Genomic DNA, 21312 nt, shown 5'->3' with positions numbered 1-21312 from the left:
TACTTTATTTTGTGAATGCCATTTTATTTTTTAGAAGCAAATCTTGAAATTTTTCTGAAAATTTCCAAAGACCACTTTTTAAGGACCAGTTCAAGTCTGAAATCGCTTTGTGAGGCTTACATAATAGAAACCACCCAAAAATGACCCCATTTTAGAAACTACACCCCTCAAGGTATTCAAAAGTGATTTTACTAACTTTGTTAACCCTTTAGGCGTTTCACAAGAATTAATGGAAAATGGAGATGAAATTTCAGAATTTCACTTTTTTGGCAGATTTTCCATTTTAATCCATTTTTTCCAGTAACAAAGCAAGGGTTAACAGCCAAACAAAACTCAATATTTATTACCCTTATTCTGTAGTTTACAGAAACACCCCATATGTGGTCATAAACTTCTGTACGGGCACACGGCAGGGCGCAGAAGGGAAGGAATGCCATATGGTTTTTGGAAGGCAGATTTCACTGGAATAATTTTAAGCTGCCCTGTCATTTGAAGACCCCCTGATGCAACCCTAGAGTAGAAACTCAAAAAAAAAATTACCCCATTTTGGAAACTACAGGATAAGGTGGCAGTTTTGCTGGTACTATTTTAGGGTACATATGATTTTTGGTTGCTCTATGTTACACTTTTTGTGAGGTAAGGGAACCAAAAATAGCTGTTTTGGCACCGTTTTTATTTTTTGTTATTTACAGTGTTCATCTAACAGGTTAGATCATGTGGCATTCTTATAGAGCAGGTTGTTACGGACACGACAATACCAAATATTGTTTATTTCAGTTTTACATAACAGCATTTTAGAAAAAAAAAGATATTTTTTTTTTGTGTCTCCATATTCTGAAAGCCATATTATTTTTTGTTTTTTGAGCGACTGTTATGTAGGGGCTAATTTTTTTCGGTATGAGATGACAGTTTGATTGGTACTATTTTGGGGTGCATAGCGCCACCTGCTGTTTTTTTATTTTATTTCTTTGTCCAGCTTCACTGAGATGGCCGCACATGCTCAGTTTGATCCTTCAACTGCCTCCTAAGCTGTGATAGGAAGAGAGTTCCAGAAGAAAGACACGCCCCCTGAGAAAGGACACTCCCCTTGAGCTGCCAGCTTGATATAAATCTAGCAGAACAATGAATGGGGAGATCTCTGGAATTATGTGAGGTACAGGGCTGCTTCTAGCTTTGTTAGAAAGAGATTGTCATGCACGGTAGTTTATGATGTCTGATTTTCATGGTTTACATTATGGAATTAACCCCTTTAAGGCTGGAATCATACATGCAGATTTTCAAGGCAATAACTTGAATGGATCTAAAAGTCTTTCCTATACAGTTTTCCTTCTGTCTTCAGCTGACATAGAAACACGTGTGCTTCCAGCCTCACATCATGTCTATTGGTTCAGGTCATCTGAGGCAGGCTCTTGCTATTTCTTTGTCACATGCCTTTTACACAGTTTAGAGGGGTTTGTCACATTATGTGAAAAAACGTAAACTGTCAAGACTCCAGTTTTTCAAGCAGTTTCCTATGCTATTAGTAAAATGCAGGAAACATTCATTTAAAGGGGTTGTTCGCCTTCAGGGGCCTTTCTGACAGACACCCCCCCCCCCTTCCGCAGAAGGAAGTGTACTTCCCTGCTCCCCACCGCTGGGTTCCAGCCCCTTCAGTCCCCGGCTGCCGCTGTCTTACTCTCGTCTCTGCATGTCAGTCTCCGGTTTTATGCGGGCTCTGTGGCCGCAGGGGTGACATGTCCGCTATGTGTAATGTCATTGGATCACTTGACACACTGAGGACACATCACTACTGCAGCTGTCACATGACCCGGTGGTGGAGGACTGAAGGAGCCGGGACCCAACAGATTCCCGTTAATCCATAAACGTTCTTCACACAGTTAGGTCAACAAAAAATGAAAAAGTTACATGGAGAGACAAAAATGAAAATATATGCTGCATCCTGAGGGCCATAATTAGCTGTGCAGCCCTTAAGCCCACCTGCATGCATTGCAGATTACGCACGGATATTCTGTGCAGATTAGGGATGAGCGAATTTCATATTTTGAAGTTAGCGTGCGGGTTCGTGTTGTGGTATTTACTCAATTGCGTTATGGATTCTGTTATTTAATCCATCATAATAGAAGTCTATTGCCTGCATAACGGATCCATCCGGTTTTTGTTATTTTGGGGGGGGGGGGGGGGGGGGGGGGGGGGGGGGGGGGGGGGGGGGGGGGGGGGGGGGGGGGGGGGGGGGGGGGGGGGGGGGGGGGGGGGGGGGGGGGGGGGGGGGGGGGAGTCCTCTCTTGCGTAACGGATGTTATGTAGCCCATAGACTTCTATTATGACGGTATGCCTCTAAAGGCATTCCGTTATGCATTCCGTCATGGAATTGCGGTATGGTCCGTGGTAACGGAATCCATAACGCAATTGAGTAAATACCACAACACGAACCCGCACACAAACTTCAAAATATGAAATTCGCTCATCCCTAGCGCAGATTTTTATACTGAATAACCACAGATTAAGGCCGAATGCACGCGGCCGTTTTCCGCGGGCCGAGAGCGGTCCGTGGTATGCCGGGCTGGATTCCCTGTTCAGAGGCAGGAGCGCACGGCGTCATTGGTTTCTAAGACGCCGTGCGCTTCATGCCGCCGCTGCACTACAGTAATACACTCGTATAGATCATACGAGTGTATTACTGTAGTGCAGCGGCGGCATGAAGCGCACGGCGTCATAGCAACCAATGACGCCGTGGGCTCCTGCTCTGAACAGGAATCCAGCCCGGCATACCACGGACCGCTCTCGGCCGCGGAACACGGCCGTGTGCATTCGGCCTAATACAGTGCCAGCAAAGTAAATGAGATTATACAAATCTAACCGACAGCTGTTCGGAAATTAAAATTGCTGGACAGAGTTAGAAATCCACCGCATGCCAATTGTTTCCGCAATAAAATCCGGGACAGTCCTGGCTTGTTACATCCTCTATGTAGCACCGCCCCTAACACCCACCTAGTTTATAGCTCCTCCCCCCAGCTAGTTACATAGTCACTGTCCCGTCCATGGACATAACATTACAGGAAGTAAAGGACTGCATGGACATGGTCATGTGACCATATCCCAAAAGGTAAGAATTACATTACAAAATCACAACTACCTTCATAAAGGATTAAATGATATTACTGCAAACCGGAAAATCCCTTTAAAGAGGCTAATTTAAATAGGTCACTGTAAAGCCTCAATCAAATGTCCGTGTTTAAATCTGTGAAAAGGTGGTCAGGTGATGCCTCCGTAAAGATGCCCATGAAGGATCCGTGTGGGGTCCGGGTGTTCGTTTTTTGCTGTCCGTGTGTCATCCCTGTTTCACGACACTGTGCAGCTGAAAAAATTATTTTCAAAGCATCTCTTCCGAATGAACCGTGAAACACGGATGAAACACAGATGGCATTTGTGTTGCATCCGTGTTTTCACAAACTCAGACTATAATGGGCGTGATGGATCTGTGAACAAAGACAAAAAAAAGAGCATGCCTTCGTGCTAAAAACATGGACCCACGGACCGTGGTAAAAAACTGATTTGTGAATACACACATTAAAATGAATGGGTACGTGTGCTGTCCGTGAGAACTGCAATCTTCTGGCACCATTAAGGATTATGAAGGCAGGTTGGTTGGCTGCAGTTTAGCACTGGAATTGTACTGGCCTAGTAGTATTCTGGGTGATGGGTGTCTAAGCCATAGTCCCTCACCTTACAGCATTGTCTTTAATGTTAGTTGCAGCTGTTAACTGCTGTTTGTCTTCTCATGGATTCGCATGAGGAAAAATAATCTGATCTCAATAGAGAATCTGTATCAGGAGCAGGAGCTCAGACGTGTGTCTCTGGACAGGAACTCCCCCTCCTGGCAGAAAGCAGGACCAGAGGGGAGGAACAGGGTGGTAGCCTTGTTCCTAGACAACCTTTTGTCCATCCTTATCTTTCTATAACTAACGGCCAGAAACGTATAAAATACAACAAAATACATAACCGTTTACCATTTTGTAATACCCCCAAGTCTGGGGGTACTACACATGTACAGAATATGTCATAAATGTCCTATGTGGAGAAGGGGGGTCCCCCAACCAGCTTTCCTTTAGTGGCTGCATGTGCATGACTTTTTTCCATCTACTTCTATGGGGGTTATGGAAGGGTGCTCAGCCATTTCTAAAACTGTAACAGAAGTGAATGAAGAGAGAGCCTTTGCTGCCTTGTTCACACAATGACGTTTCAATCATTACCAGAAATGGATCCATTTATTGTATTTTTAAAAATCTGTACAAGCCATAATAAAATTACTGTAACGTGATAAGCCTGAGAGGTTTCTAGAATCTAGAACACATTAATCTGTCTGCCCATCCCTATATCATTCCCAGTCTGATGCAGGCAGCGAGGCAGAAAAGTAGTCCGTGCTGGGCGCGAGTCGCTGTCACAGATGCTTTAACTATATTAACTCCACATGTGAGGCGACTGCACATCCTGTAACATCCTTTGGGGAGCACAGGCCAACACAGACGTCGCTTTCCTAAATACTTTTAGGAAAAAAATTTGATAAAAATCAGAAATGATCAACACAAACAATGGACATGCTGCATGATTTCTAAAGCCACGCTGCAGGACAATTTCTGCATGTAAAATTTCAGTACATGAGATTTTTGAAACGCTCTTTCCCTTAGGTCGATTCACACGTCCGTAGTGTATTACGGATCACAATACACCCGGCCCGGCACCGCCATAGAACTGCCTATTTTTGTCCGCAATTGCGGACAAGAATAGAACATGTTCTATTTTTTTCGGTAAATGCAGACCGGAAGATCGGGGCTGCGCTCCGGAAATGCCGATGTGGACAGCACACTGTGTGCTATCCGCATCTCTACCGGGCCCATAGAGAATGAACGGGTCCGGATTCATTCCGCAGCGTTGCGGAACGGATCCGGACCCATTCTAAACGGACGTGTGAATAGACCCTTAGGCTACTTTCACACTAGCGTCATAGGGTCTCAATACCGGAAAAAAAACGTTTCAGTTTTGACCCCATTTGTTGTCAATTGGGAAAAAAGGGAACTGAACAGGTGTTCCAAAATGCATTCTGTTCTGTTTGGTTGCATTCCCATACCGGAGAGCAAACAGCAGCATGCTGCGGTTTTCTTTCCGTCATGGGATGCCGAGCAAAACGGATCCGGCATGACCCACAAGGCAAGTCAATGGGGACAGATCCGTTTTCTCTGACCTAATAGAAAACGGATCCGTTCCCCATTGACTTTCAATGGAGTTCATGACGGATCCGTCTTGGCAATGTTAAAGATAACACAAACGGATCTGTTCATAACGGATGCAGACCGTTGCATTATCAGTAACGGAAGCGTTTTTTGCTGAGCACATCTAGCTGTCCGCATCCATTGCTCTTTTCTGTGGTCCGCAAAAAAAATATAACCTGTCCTATTCTTGTCCGTTTTGCGGACAAAAATAGGCAGTTATATCAATGGCTGTCCGTGCCGTTCCGCAAATGGAGGAACGCACGCGACGCCATCCATGTTTTGAGGATCTGCAAATTTGCGGACCGCAAAACACAGCAACGGTCGTGTGCATGAGGCCTTAGTCATACTTACCAACTCTCCCAGAAAGTCCAGGAGGCTACTGAACAAAGAGAAAATCTCCTTGAAGAGTTGGGAAATCTCCCAGATGCCGGGGAATCCTCAATGACCTTCAGAAAAAATAATCCTCTAGCTGAGTGTGGCTCACAGGCTGCGTCTGATCTCCAATCACACAGTGATGGAGCAGTGGAAATACAGTCACCCAGTGGATCACTGCTAAAAAGCTAATTTATTGCTAAAAGGGTTAATATTTACCATTAAGGGTAAAAATATTTTTCTACGGCTTGTCTGTTTTTTCAAGAGCTGAATATCGGTAACAACTTAATTTTCTGGCAGGAGGAAGGCGGGCCCTGCCCCTTTGGGTTAGGAGCTGTATAGTAGAGAGTCGGCAGTGGAAGTGTGAGGAGCTGCATGGGTCTGTGCAGTGTGAGGCCTACCACAGGGACCCAAAGCTCTGAGAGAAAGCATTGAGCTTCTATAGACTGTTTAGGACCAGAAGAAGCATGCATGGACAGTCAGTAAGGTAATCGCTCATTTATGGCAAAAGACCTTACTGCATGTAGACTGGGTATGTTGCTTCGGTGCTCACCACACTTCAGAGTCGGACTGGCTAGCTGTTTAAGTTTTGCATCCTACAGCCTGGGAACTGTAGTGTGATATTGTGAGAGCCATGGACGCCTTTGGACAATTTGGAGAGTAGTCTAGATTTAATAGATAGACTGAGTTACTGTAGCTACTATATAACTTGTTTTCTCATATACAGCCTTGGAAAGATTGTGTGTGCGCACTGCTGCCACCATTGAATTGCCTGCACCACCACAGAGTCCTGCCTTTCACCTCTGAATCCCACAACACCAAGAGCACCCCAATCACCACCAGGCAGGGGCCTCAATACAAGGGGAAGAAAGGGTGCAACCCTCCAATCACTGTACACTCGGCCCAGAGAGAGCTTGAGAAGGACAAGGCACTGTATTTACCATCATTTTCATTGCTGAGACCACCACTTCCATCACGTCTCTCCTTGTGGTCCGGGTCACTGCATAAAGGGTGCTTGGCCTGTTAAAAAGGACCTCGTCTAGCTGGAGCAGTGCGAGTGCTTTAAACCGCTGGTGCCAATGCAACAAGGTTGACAAGTGCCCTTAGTAAGAATTATCACCCCGTGCTCCTGCCATTCGAATGAAAGTGCACAAGGCTTTCTGCTCGTGTCTCCAGTCGGACATAAAATAGGATACTCAGGCTGAATACATCTGTTATGTTCTTACTCGCCACCGGATCGCCACAGGAGAAAGCTTGTCCCCCAAGTGATGCCTCCAAAAGGTAGAAAATAAACATGTTTTTTAGCCACAGGGCTCATTAAATAATTTTGTGTGATCACTGTGCCGGGATCTAATCTGTTCCCTTACAGTAAAATTGAGCAGCAATAGCTGAACTAGAAAATCTTGCATAGTCAGCCACGTCTGCCATAATATCAAGTCAGCGGTGATGAGAAATCGGTGACAGAAAAAAAGCCAGAAATTGAAATACAATTACTAACAGTCGTAGCTTTGCAATTTTCACAGCGATCAAGGAGGCATGCAGCCAGAAAGAGACTATTGTTATAGCGGTTAAATTGGCCAGATACAGATCCACTTTGCAAATTTAGTGACCGCAGTAACTGGAGTACAGCCCCCTTCTTATCCTGCAGTCTTACTGATGTTATGAGATTACAGCGTTTCATCAGGAGGGTCCCCTTTACATAAAGTAGGTGACAAGCAAAGGCTCCCAATTGTCAGTTTAAAGAGTATTTTGGTAATTTCAAGTTACCCCCTATGCACAAGATAGGGGTTAACTAGTAGATCGCTGGAACCCAGACCCATCACAAGTACCCCATAGTGGTGGTAAGTTGAGCATGTACACTGCCACTCCACTTATCAGTGTATGAGGGCTCAGCTATTTATGGCTGGTCCCACAGAGATGAAAGAAGAGCCAGTGCGCAGGCCCGACCTGCCACTCAGTTCAGGGTGCCCTTTAAGGCACAGGGCCCCTGTTCTTGTAACTGGTGGGGGTCCCATCAGTAGAACCTCCACTGTTCTAATAGCTATCCTCTGTCCAGAATGACCCTTTAACTTCCCATACTAAAAGGAATAAAAATAATGGCGGACCTGCTTACTCCAGGAATAACCAGTCGTATACAGGAGAAACCAAACGTGAACTGGCTGACTGGGCATGTGTGACCACCAGCACTGGACACAATAGGTGGACATTTCAAAGAAAATTAATAAAAAAATAAATAAATAAAACTGTTGCCATAACAAGCATAACAGCAATATCTAGATACAGAAATGTATTTTTAATTTTTTATTATTCCAATTGAAAAATGTTTGTTTTCTAAAAAAAAGTCAATGTAATATTTTATCTTGGGACAATCCCTTTAACTGAGCAACTTGTTTGGACAAAAATAACACCTCAAAGTATACATAGTTTATACAAAGAAGTCATATAATCAGTCAATAAAAAAATCTGGAGTAATACATACCATTATTTTACCTATATCAATGCAAAAGAAAAAAAAAAGCATCTCTCCAGTGTCATTTGCTCCTTTTTGGCATTTTACACATTTGCATCTATTATTTGATCTCTCTCTGCGGGTGGGCAGCAGCTCGTCCCATGTGACCATCAGGCAACTGCAGACCGCTCCCCTAATAAGAGCACTATGCAATGTCGTCTCCCCTATTGGGCATGTCAGTCCACCACTGTAGGACAAGGTCAATCAGAATTCAGCCGAAGGGCGAAACAGCAGAAAGAAAAATGTAGATATAAAACCTCACAATATTTTCATTGCAAGCATACTGCAATAATACTTCATATAAAATGCTCTATTCATCACAGAGTAATACTTTACATGGGGATTACCCATTCAAAGGGCATCTGTCAGCAGATTTGCACCTAGGACACTGGCTGAGCTGTTACATGTTTTACTATATGCAAATGAGCTTCTAGGAGCAATGTGGGCGTTGCCACTACACCTAGAGGCTCTGCTCTCTCTGCAACTGCTGCACGCTCTGTACTTTGATTGACAGGGCCAGGCAGTGAATACATGATCAAGCCTGGCCCTGACTTCTTCTAAAGTCTTGCGCTGTGCCGTACACTTTAATATCTGGCACAGGCGCAGTACAGGATAGAGGCTTGCAGTACAGAGGCTTTCCTGTATTGCGGCACATGGCCTAGGCCTAGTCAAAGCTGGAGAAGACCATGGCGCTACTGTGAGAGTCGCTGCCTTCTTAAACAGCTGATCACGGAGATCCCTGGTTTCGGACCCCCACGATCAGATACTGATGACTTATCCAGAGGATAGGTCATTAGTAAAAAAAAAAAAAAAGTCAGAAAACCCCCTTTAAAAACTTATTAGGAAGATTTACCAAAAATGGAGTTTCATAACTCAAGAGTCAAAAGTCTGTTGGAGTAAGATGCGCCAGAGTGGTTAAGCGTAGATCTCAGGTCCAATTTAAGCCAGTATTGGGCAGAGTAGGCCCCGCCCCCTTTTTAAGGTTCCGTAAGCACATGGAAAACCCAAAAGCTTGATAAATCGCCCCATTATGTTTTGTGACAGCTTACAAAGTCAATCAATTCATTCATTCGTTCATAGGATGACCCTGTGAAACTGCTTTTTAAGGGTTGCTTTCCCCCCCCCCCCACTTCTTTTAAGGGCCCTTGCACACGACTGTATGCCCTCCGAGACATACGGTCCGTGAGCGGGCCATATGTCCCAGAGCGGCATTGATCGTGCGCACGGGAGCACATAGCATCATAGATTAAAATGATGCTGTGCACGTTGGACCGCCCGCGGGGCTATTGTCCCGTACTCCTATGATCTTAGCCCAGCGGGCGGCCTGACGTGCACAGCATCATTGTAATCTATAATGCTGTGTGCTCCCGTGCGCACGATCAATGCCGCTCTGGGACATACAGTCAGGTCCATAAATATTGGGACATGGACACAATTCTAACATTTTTGTCTCTATACACCACCACAATGGATTTAAAATGAAAGGAACAAGATGTGCTTTACCTGCAGACTGTCAGCTTTAATTTGAGGGTATTTACATCCAAATCAGGTTAACGGTGCAGGAATTACAACAGTTTGCATATGAGCCTCCCACTTGTTAAGGGACCAAAAGTAATGGGACAATTGGCTTCTCAGCTGTTCCATGGCCAGGTGTGTGTTATTCCCTCATTATCCCAATTACAATGAGCAGATAAAAGGTCCAGAGTTCATTTCAAGTGTGCTATTTGCATTTGGAATCTGTTGCTGTCAACTCTCAAGATGAGATCCAAAGAGCTGTCACTATCAGTGAAGCAAGCCATCATTAGGCTGAAAAAACAAAACAAACCCATCAGAGAGATGGCAAAAACATCAGGCGTGGCCAAAACAACTGTTTGGAACATTCTTCAAAAGAAGGAACGCACCGGTGAGCTCAGCAACACCAAAAGACCCAGAAGACCACGGAAAACAACTGTGGTGGATGACCGAAGAATCTTTCCCTGGTGAAGAAAACACCCTTCACAACAGTTGGCCAGATCAAGAACACTCTCCAGGAGGTAGGTGTATGTGTGTCAAAGTCAACAATCAAGAGAAGACTTCACCAGAGTGAATACAGAGGGTTCACCACAAGATGTAAACCATTGGTGAGCCTCAAAAACAGGAAGGCCAGATTAGAGTTTGCCAAACGACATCTAAAAAAGCCTTCACAGTTCTGGAACAACATCCTATGGACAGATGAGACCAAGATCAACTTGTACCAGAGTGATGGGAAGAGAAGAGTATGGAGAAGGAAAGGAACTGCTCATGATCCTAAGGATACCACCTCATCAGCGAAGCATGGTGGTGGTAGTGTCATGGCGTGGGCATGTATGGCTGCCAATGGAACTGGTTCTCTTGTATTTATTGATGATGTGACTGCTGACAAAAGCAGAAGGATGAATTCTGAAGGGTTTCGGGCAATATTATCTGCTCATATTCAGCCAAATGCTTCAGAACTCATTGGACGGCGCTTCACAGTGCAGATGAGTTTTTTAAGGGAAAGAAGTGGAATGTTATGCAATGGCCAAGTCAATCACCTGACCTGAATCCGATTGAGCATGCATTTCACTTGCTGAAGACAAAACTGAAGGGAAAATGCCCCAAGCAGGAACTGAAGACAGTTGCAGTAGAGGCCTGGCATAGCATCACCAGGGATGAAACCCAGCGTCTGGTGATGTCTATGCGTTCCAGACTTCAGGCTGTAATTGACTGCAAAGGATTTGCAACCAAGTATTAAAATGTAAAAGTTAGATTTATGATTATTATTCTGTTCCATTACTTTTGGTCCCTTAACAAGTGGGAGGCACATATGCAACCTGTTGTAATTCCTGCACCGTTCACCTGATTTGGATGTAAATACCCTCAAATTACAGCTGACAGTCTGCAGGTAAAGCACATCTTGTTTGTTTCATTTCAAATCCATTGTGGTGGTGTATAGAGCCAAAAATTTTAGAATTGTGTCGATGTCCCAATATTTATGGATCTGACTGTATGACCCGCTCACGGACCGCATGTCTCGGAAGGCATACAGTTGTGTGCAAGGGCCGTAAGGGTTCAGGCACAGAAGCGTATTTTTAGTCCGCATCCGATCTACATTTTTTTGCGGGTTTGATGCGGACCCATTCACTTCAATGGGGCCACAAAAGATGCGGACAGTATACCGTGTGCTGTCCCTATCCTTAAGTCCGTTCTGTGGCATCAGCAAAAATATTCTTGTCCACATTATGGACAAGGATAGGACTGTTCTGTTATAGCCCAGACGTTCTGTTCCCCCGAACGCATATGGTCGGTATCCATGTTTTGTGGATCCGCAATTTGCGGACCGCAAAAATGGCTATGGCCATGTGCATGAACTCTGAAGAGGACCCGTGGCCTCTCTGGACTTCTCTGTTTTTCTAACTACTTGCATCCCCCATGTAATAATAATTCTGGAGCGTCTATTCTTATGACTATAATGTACCATTCCTTTAATATTACTGATAGAAGTTATGAATGAATTAGGGTCCATTCACACGTCCCGTATAATGGGTCCGGTCCGTTTAACAACGTTGCGGAGCGGATCCGGACGAGATGCGGACAGCACACAGTGTGCTGTCCGTATCCGCATTTCTGGTGCACGGCCCGATCTTCCGGTCCGCGGCTCCCGAAAAAAATAGAACATGTCCTATTCTCGTCCGCAATGGTGGACAAGAATAGGCATTTCTATAGGGGTGCCGGCCCAGTGTATAGCGGATCCGCCATACACAACGGACGTGTGAATGGACCCTTACTAGCAGTTTGCAGTGAAGATCCACATGGGTGTTACCAGTTGGGGGTGTGTCCCTGCACAGTCTGACACTATCCAATCAGTGCTGCCAGTGTCAGACTGTGCAGGGTGACATCCATGGCTGGTAACGCCCGGCTGGACCTGCTAGCAATTCACTCATAACTTCCAGCAGGAATAATAAAGGAATGGTACTTTATAGAGTCATAAGAATAGATACTAGAATTATTATTACATGGGGGATGCAAGCAGTTAGGCTACTTTCACACTAGCGGCACGAACCTACGGCAGGCTGTTCCGTCGGGTGAACAGCCTGTCGGATCAGTCCTGACGCTAGTGACCGTGTGCCTCCGCATTGCCGCTCCGTCCCTATTGACTATAATAAGGGCGGGGCGGAGTTCCGGCGGAGGCACGGCAGCGCACGGCGAGAGGCTGCCGGAATAAAACTACGACATGTCCAACATTTATTCCGGCAGCCTTTAACCGTGCATCGCCGGAACTCCGCCCCGCCCCCATTATAGTCAATGGAGACGGAGCGGCAGTGCGGAGGCACACGGTCACTAGCGGCAGGACGGATCCGACAGGCTGTTCACCCAATGGAACAGCCTGCCGGAGGTCCTTGCCGCTAGTGTGAAAGTAGCCTAACTAAAACAAACATGTCAGGAGAGGTGAGAGCTCCTCTGTAACTGACATGACGACTATAAATGACAAACAGATGTCAATTACATTCATGTCTGCATAATAGTTCCAGTTCTGGATCTTTTTTTTTCTTGCTGCAGCCCCCCCCCCCCCTTCATTCCTCATGGTACTCCTGGTACCCCGCTCAACAAATTCTGAAAGATAAAATATAATACCACTGGCCGGATCGCCGTCAGCTGCACCCTCTGTATCAGCCTCCACAGAGCCCTCCCTGGCATCTCCTATAGTGCAGTAGACAAAGAGCGCCAGCTGTGAGTGTTACTCTTTATGTAGTGACTGCGGGGGGCGTCTGCACGCTGGGATATGGAGGAGGAAGCCTTATACTCCCCATCCATGAATAAGACCAATGCTACTTCTGATATGTCCGTTTCCATGCTCGCCTCAATTATCTCACATAGCCACAATCGCCATTTCTAGTTACTGATTTTCTTCCACACTTAGCCCCTTTAAGGCCAAGCCAGTTTTTGGCGGCGATGATTTCGTTTTTTCCCTCTCCACCTTCAAAAAGCCATACAGTTTTTTCAATTGTTCCGTCAACGAGTTGTTTTTTGTAATGGCTCCAGGGCGAGCTTAGGTTTTCACCGGCACTACTTTGAGGTGCATACGACTTTTTGCAGATTTTTTTTAGAGCCACTAGCTTTTCACAAAAATTAGATAGGTCAAAGAGATATATTAAAAGTTAAGATCGGTGGGGTCTGAGCGGTGAGACCCGCACGATCTCAAGAACGAGGGAAGAGAAGCGAGTGTATCGCGCTCTCTCTCCTCGCTGCTGAGGACACAATGGAGATGGGCCCATAGACTATGAAGCCCGTCTCGTGCAGCAAGGTGAGACCCCTATAGCGGTACTTCTCTCCCCTCGTTCTGGGGTTCGGAGCACTCCGACCCCCACCTCTCTAAACTTCTGACATATCAAAAGCTTTGTGAATAGTGAGTGACCCTTTAACACCATTCAATGTGTGGAATAAACAAGTGATGTTATTTTTTTCAGATTTTTATTTGAGTTTTTTTTAATTTAAACTCCCTACGCACATGTGATGTGCATCAAGGTGTTAGACCGCGAAAGCCGACATGATATGTACTGAGCAGTGCTGTTTGTAAAGCTTATAGTAGTGCAGGCTGCGCAACAGCCGCGAATATCATTTGTACATATGTATGGAAATGATTCTGGAGGGACATAAGGGAGCGATCCAGGGGTTCGGGGGCTTATGTCTCCATCGGTGGTTTGATGCACGATGTATGTTATTTTAATTGTTTTTAACTCATGCTGTTACTTGATATTAATTTAATTTAGCTTTGTTTTATTTTTATTACATTGTGGTAATGGTGTATTACATTAATAATGTTGGCGAGCGCTGGTAGTTTTTTTTTACACTCTTCTCTAGTGCGACATTAGCTGTTGAGGTTTGTCATGTGCACATTTCTGAACACCATATTGCTCAATGTATTCACACCAGATAACTGGCAGAAGTACAAGGATAAATCTGCTTCTCTTCTATTACAAAGCCGAGTGCCTGCGGCCACCACTAGAGGGAGCTCAGTGCATAGAAATGTATGCAGTTCCAATTTACACAGCCGCTCCTAGTAACTAAATATCAGTTTTACTCATCTGAATGGGGATGTTTTAGCGCCAAACACATGGATTTCTGCAAGCCACATTCACATGAAACTGATTCTGAGTTGCAGAAATTTCTGCAACAAAATCTGCCTTAGCTTCTTAGGCTCCATTCACACGTCCGCAATTTCGTTCTGCATTTTGCGGAACGGAATTGCGGACCCATTCATTCCTATGAGGCAGCACGATGTGCTGCCCGGACACGGAATTGCGGATCCGCACTTCCGTTCCGCAAAAAAATAGAACATGTCCTATTCTTGATCCGCGGCTCCGTGTATACGCAAAACACGTTGCGGATGTGTGAATGGAGCCTTAATAGGAGTTTCTAGAGAGGCGGAACAAATCAATGTGAATTCAGAGAGGACTGACAAGCTCGGGCAGTCTGAACAGTCACTGTGCAATTATCATTTTAGATATAAAACCACAGAACGTTGAGTTCAGCCATTTCCAGCACTTTCACGTAACCTTTCGTTTCAGGAAGACAGTGGAGATTATCCCGACACATCACATCCTAATTACAGACGTCTGTCTTCAGAGAAAAGGTACAAACTCCAGACCTGAAAGTGTTTAGTCATTACCTAAAATGTATGGCGCATGTAATGTAATAAAGATAAAAAGTATATGTCACACGTGTTATTGATATGTCCATACATCCCATATTACTGTATGTACATAGACATCTATGTATACCTTATATCAGCATACTGTACACACTAGCGTTTTTCTTTTCCGGCACTGAGTTCCGTCAAAAGGGCTCAATGTCGTAAAATAACTGATCAGTTATATCCCCATGCATTCTGAATGGAGAGCAATTTGTTCAGGATGCATCAGGATGTCTTCAGTTCAGTCATTTTGACTGATCAGGCAAAAGATAAAACCGCAGCATGCTACGGTTTTATCTCCGGCCCCAAAAAACTGAAGACTTGCCCGAATGCCGGATCCGGAATTTTTTTCTATAGGAATGTATTAGTGCCAGATCCGACATTCAAAATACCGGAATGCCGGATCCATCCTTCTGATCTGCGCACGCGCAGACCGGAAAAAAGGTGAAAAAAAATAATTAAATGCCGGATCTGTTTTGCCGGATGACACTGGAAAGACGAACCCGGCATTTCAATGCATTTTTCTGACTGATCAGGCATTTTTAAGACTGATCAGGATCCTGATCAGTCTTACAAATGCCATCAGTTGGCATACTTTTTGCCGGATCCGGCAGGCAGTTCTGGCGATGGAACTGCTTGCCGGAGCACTCTGCGCAAATGTGAAAGTAGCCTTATGCACACAGTGATGTCACAGCAGTGGGATAATGTGCACAGTGATGTCACAGTACAGCAATAAGGTTCACAGCGATATCACAATAGTAGGATCATAGGCATGGTGAAGCACAGAATTAATGCACTCTCCCATTGTCCATATAGATCACTAACTGCACATATGTCTGACTGGAGATGGGCCCCTAAGAATGTGTGCTCCACAGGAGCTGCTATGTCTGCAACACTGGTAGTTCACCGCCAGAACCAGAATGACTATAATGGGGTCTGGCGGCGATTCTGACACTATCTGGGGTTTTTGACAGACAAATACCGCTGAATGCAACAGTTTTTGTCTGGCTAAGGCCTATTGCACACGACCGTATGGCTTTTTCAGTGTTTTGCGATCCGTTTTCACGGATCCGTTGTTCCGTTTTTTGTTTCCGTTGTGTTTCCGTTTCCGTTCCGTTTTTCCGTTCCGTTTTTTCCGTATGGCATATACAGTAATACAGTAATTACATAGATAAAATTGGGCTGGGCATAACATTTTCAATAGATGGTTCAGCAAAAAACGGAACGGAAACGGAAGACATACGGATGCATTTCCGTATGTGTTCCGTTTTTTTTGCGGACCCATTGACTTGAATGGAGCCACGGACTGTGATTTGCGGGCAATAATAGGACATGTTCTATGTTAAAACGGAACGGAAAAAACGGAAATACAGAAACGGAATGCATACGGAGTACATTCCGTTTTTTTTGCGGAACCATTGAAATGAATGGTTCCGTATACGGACCGTATACGGAACGCAAAAAACGGCCAGTAAACGGGAAAAAAAAAAACGTCCGTGTGCAATAGGCCTAACAGCCGGTATTTATACCAAAACGGGCTACCAGAAGAGCCTGCCAGATTTGAACCGCAACTGTGAACGTACCTTCACAGACATGCATCAGAGCCTAGAACTGAGGGACTGGATTTTAACCCCTTAACGCATAATGCTGTACATATACAGCATTATGCGCAAAGGCATGTATAGGAGCGGGCCTGCTGCGCTGAGCCCACTCTATATGCAACGGGTGCCAGCTGTATAATACAGCAGGCACCCAGCCGCATTGACAGGGTTCGGCGATGACACAGAAACCATTTAACCCTCTAGATGCTGTGTTTAATAGTGATTGAGGCATCTATGAGGTAAGGCCTCCAGCACACGAACGTGTGCGCCCCGTGGCCGTGCTGCGGCCCGCAAAATGCCGCAATGCACGAACACTGACCGTGGGACAGCCGCAGAGGATCGCAGACCCATTCACTTTATTGGGTCCGCGATCCGGCCGTTCTGCAAAAAGATAGAACATGTCCTATCTTTTTGCGGAACGGAAGTACGGGACGAAACTCCACATGCTTCCATTCCGCATCCCTGTATTTGCGGACCCATCCGTGATGCGGAATGCACACGGAACGGTGCCCGTGTATTGCGGTCCACAATACGGCAACGGGCAGCACACGTTCGTGTGCAGGAGGCCCAAGGCAGAGGGACCCCCACAGGGAAATAGAAGGGCTCCGACTGGTCACTAATAGTGTTGCGCGAACTTGTGTTTTATGTTCAGCATCCAAAGTTCGGGTTATCGAAGGATTCCGCTACCATGGACCATAACGGAATTGGGAATCCATAACGGGATTCTTCGATAACCCGAACTTTGGACGCTGAACTTAAAAGGGTTTCTACCACCAGAAATACTGTTATGCAGCGGACTGGCATGAGCGATGCGCTAATGTCAGCACTACATAACAGTATGTTTTTTACATTTCTCCCTGCAGCCGTTTTGATAAAATAAGCACTTTTATAATATGCTAATGAGCCTCTAGGTGCTATGTGGGCGTAGAATCAGCACCTAGAGGCTCCGTCTACTCACCCTTTATCCCGCCCAGGTCCTCCGTTCTGCCTGCCCCGCTCCTCTTGATTGATGTCACGGTTCGCAGCATCGCTGACAAAATCCCGCGCCTGCGCCGTTCACTTCTGTATTCGGCGCAGGCGCAGTGAGTGAAGGCCGCTCTCCTGGTGCCGGCTTCCTCACTGTCAAGTAGTCGGCGCAGGCGCAGAGAGGAATCCGGCAACAGGAGCGCATCATTCACTCACTGCGCCTGCGCCGAATACCTCACAAAATTATTTTCCTGTTTTCCAATACAAGACATGGTAAATTTAATTGTGCCATTAGAAAATGCATCTTGTCCCACAGAAAATAAGCCCTCGAACGGAAAAGGTAAAAAGTTACGGCTATTGGAATGTGGGGAGTAAAAAATGCAAAAATGTAAATGGGCCTGTCTTTAAGGGGTTAATGCAGCGTCAGTCTCTACACAAGGTACAAAAAAAAAGCTGTGAATGTCATCTATCTGATTGACAGAAAGCAGACCACTGCGCTATTCGGTACAGTTGTGTTTGCCGGATCCTGCCATATGCCAAAAAGACACCGCTTTGGCATACATTTGCCTGATATGTTGGTAGTGATGGCGAGAAGGGCTTGTCCAGAATTAGACAAACACGGCTGCTTTCTTCCAAAAAAGCACTACCCCTGGGGCCACAGGTTGTGTAATGTATTGTACCTCTGTATTATTGGGGGAGATTTATCAAAACTGGTGTAAAGGAAAATTGGTTCAGTTGCCCATAGCAACCAGTCAGATTCCACCTTTCAGAGCTCCTTTGAAAAATGAAAGCTTGAATCTGATTGGTTACTATGGGCAACTAAGCCAGTTTGCATAAATCACCCCTTTGACTCCAGTGGAGCCCAGCTGTAACACCAGACACAACCAAGGGATGGGGGTGGCGCTGTTTAATTTTTTGGAAAAGAGCAGCCATTTTTCCTTTTTCTAACCCTGGTCAACCCCTTTAACCCCAGTCATGAGACATATGAACAGCATGAGGAGTGTCATATGAGACCATGAGAACAGTTAGGCCAATGCTACACAGCGACAAAAAGGGAACAACTACACTGCCACACGTGTTGCGCGACATTTTTTGTAACGAGAGTCAATGGTGTCACACAAAAATTATATTTGGATGGATTTTTTGCGACTGTTGCGTCGCATCCACAGCATGTCGCATAGACTATCATTATAAAAAAAAATGTTGCATTACTTTTCGGGGACAAGAAGTCACTCGACACGTGTAGCCCTGGCCTAAATCTCACATTTTCGCATACTGTCGCGTCCTTCAGAGAGTTGCAAAATGTTTTGGGTATATGTTGCGCCATGACAAACGCTGGGGGAGATTTATCAAACTGGTGTAAAGGAAAATTGGCTTAGTTGCCCATAGCAACCAATCAGATTCCACCTTTCATTTTCTAAAGGAGCGCTGAAAAATAAAAGGTGGAATCTGATTGGTTGTTAGGGGCATCTGAGCCAGTTTTCCTTTACACCAGTTTTGATAAATCTGTTCTGTTACTTGACTCTTTCCACCGCCATATGCTAACATAGGCGATGTCTTTATGTTGCGGCATCCTAAGTGGATGGATCCGTGTGTGCCAACAAGCTCTACCCCCCGCTGCCCTAAACAAACGATGAGACAAAAGAAATGAGGACCTCGTACGTAAACCTCACAACGCCAAGGGCTACATGACAAAAGTTACCACAACCCTTCTGCTCCTTTGTTTCGTCCATATCTAGATACCACTGTGGAACAGTCCACAAACAACCCAACGCGGTCCATCCATCTCAGGCTGGGTTCACACCGTCAGCTTTTCTGGTGCAGTTTTTGAAGCCAAAAATCAAGACACATAGAAAGGAATGAGCAAGTTTTCGCCTTTTTTTATTAAACTCTTGGCTTTGGCTTCAAGAACTGCATCCAAAAAGCCCGAACGTGTGAACTAAGCCTTATCTTACAAGTTTGGTGTTAAGATTTTATATTTCTATCAACTTCTAAAAAAAAACCTGCAAAACGACAGCGGAAAACAGCCAAGACTAGCAGACCTAATAGCACTAATTGTTGGCTTATTCCCCCCGGTTGTGCACGGCTGGGTAAATCTCGTTAGAGGGATTAACCCCGGGGTGGATTTAGTTACCACTGAGCCATAAGAGTAGGCAACTGGTAACACACGTGTAGCGAGAAGCAAATACACCGTATCCAGGGCTTAAAGGGCATCTCCATGAAACGCACAGCTTGCGTCCCCCAGCAGGACAGGACGGCGGTGCGTGGGATCCGGCGTGTCATTGTGTATACTTATATCCCTGGCAAACAAAGCACCAGAGCTGCAATAACCTCTGCAGTGTGAATCCAGAGCTATAGGGCTGAGCGCAGTATACCGCCACCTCCCCTCCTGGGAGACACATAAAGACTGCATAGCACGGATGAAGCCTAGGCTTACCCCGCAGGTTGCTCTCCTGGCTGTAGGGAGGTGCTGTAGGGGTGACATTGCCAGAATGTGGAGAGATCAGGGGAGAGCGTTCATCAATACCATCAGCAGCCATGACTGCAGCAGCTCCAGCAGAGGGGAGGGAAGGAGGCTGCTTCTCATGATGATGTGCATGTCACAGGGCTGGCAATCACAAGGAGGAGAAGGGGAGGAGACAGAGGCCAAGACGTCCTCCCAAATTCACTCACACCAGAACACATCCCTGTCCACAGGGGACGGCAACAATGTCTGCAAAGGACAATCACTTCCATCCATCTGTTTCTGCAGCATGTGCACGGATTTCTGCAAACCCCATTTAGAGGAGCGGGAAAGTTAAAAAAAAAAAAAACACGTTCTGCCGCATGTGAATAAAGCCAAAGGGCTCCTACTCACAGACTATCTTTTGCAGAAAAAAGAAAATTAAAAAAAAATTTTTTCAACTTTTTGGTGTTTTATTTTTTTTACATGCATTTTTTTCATGTTTTTTACGTTCTATAGAGAAGCCTATGGGAAAAAACAAATGAGCCCCAAAATGCGACCGAAATACACAAACGCTATGTGGTGTTCTCTATTTTTAGCACCACAGCTGTTGTGAAACTACAACTCCCAGCATGGCTGTTCTCCGCAGAAGTGAATAGAGAATGCCGGAAATTGTAATTTAGTTGCTGACCCCTTCTTTAACCACCTCCGGACCGCCTAACGCAGATTCGCGTTCCGGAGGTGGCAGCGCTGCGCAGAGTCACGCATATATGCGTCATCTCGCGAGACGCGAGATTTCCTGTGAACGCGCGCACACAGGCGCGCGCGTTCACAGGATCGGAAGGTAAGGGAGTGGATCTCCAGCCTGCCAGCGGCGATCGTTCCCTGGCAGGCTGGAGATGTGATTTTTTTAACCCCTAACAGATATATTAGACGCTGTTTTGATAACAGCGTCTAATATACCTGTTACCTGGTCCTCTGGTGGTCCCCTTTGTTTGGATCGACCACCAGAGGACACAGGTAGCTCAGTAAAGTAGCACCAAACACCACTACACTACACTACACCCCCCCTGTCACTTATTAACCCCTTATGAACCCCTGATCACCCCATATAGACTCCCTGATCACCCCCCTGTCATTGATCACCCCCCTGTCATTGATCACCCCCCTGTAAGGCTCTATTCAGATGTCCGTATGATTTTTACGGATCCACTGATAGATGGATCGGATCCGCAAAATGCATACGGACGTCTAAATGGAGCCTTACAGGGGGGTGATCAATGACGGGGGTGATCACCCCTTATAGACTCCCTGATCACCCCCCTGTCATTGATCACCCCCCTGTCATTGATCACCCCCCTGTAAGGCTGCATTCAGATGTCCGTATGATTTTTACGGATCCACTGATACATGAATCGGATCCGCAAAACACATACGGACATCTGAATGGAGCCTTATAGGGG

General features: G+C 45.7%; 1 protein-coding gene across 1 annotated transcript in view; it reads right to left on the bottom strand.

Moving 5' to 3' along the window:
• The window catches only part of PIP4P2 (phosphatidylinositol-4,5-bisphosphate 4-phosphatase 2), a 64301-nt gene extending 44334 nt beyond the window's left edge, over positions 1 to 19967 (bottom strand). The window contains exon 1 of the mRNA XM_040432853.1: positions 19844 to 19967. Coding sequence (XP_040288787.1) covers positions 19844 to 19946 — 103 coding nt within the window. The 5' untranslated portion in view covers positions 19947 to 19967. The remainder of the gene's footprint in view (positions 1 to 19843) is intronic.
• Positions 19968 to 21312: the final 1345 nt, after the last annotated feature.

This window comes from Bufo bufo, chromosome 5 (genome assembly GCF_905171765.1).
Source record: "Bufo bufo chromosome 5, aBufBuf1.1, whole genome shotgun sequence".
NCBI classification, from domain to species: domain Eukaryota; kingdom Metazoa; phylum Chordata; class Amphibia; order Anura; family Bufonidae; genus Bufo; species Bufo bufo.
Note: the sequence above shows the minus strand (reverse complement) of the source record. Positions and strands in the feature narration are given on the sequence as shown.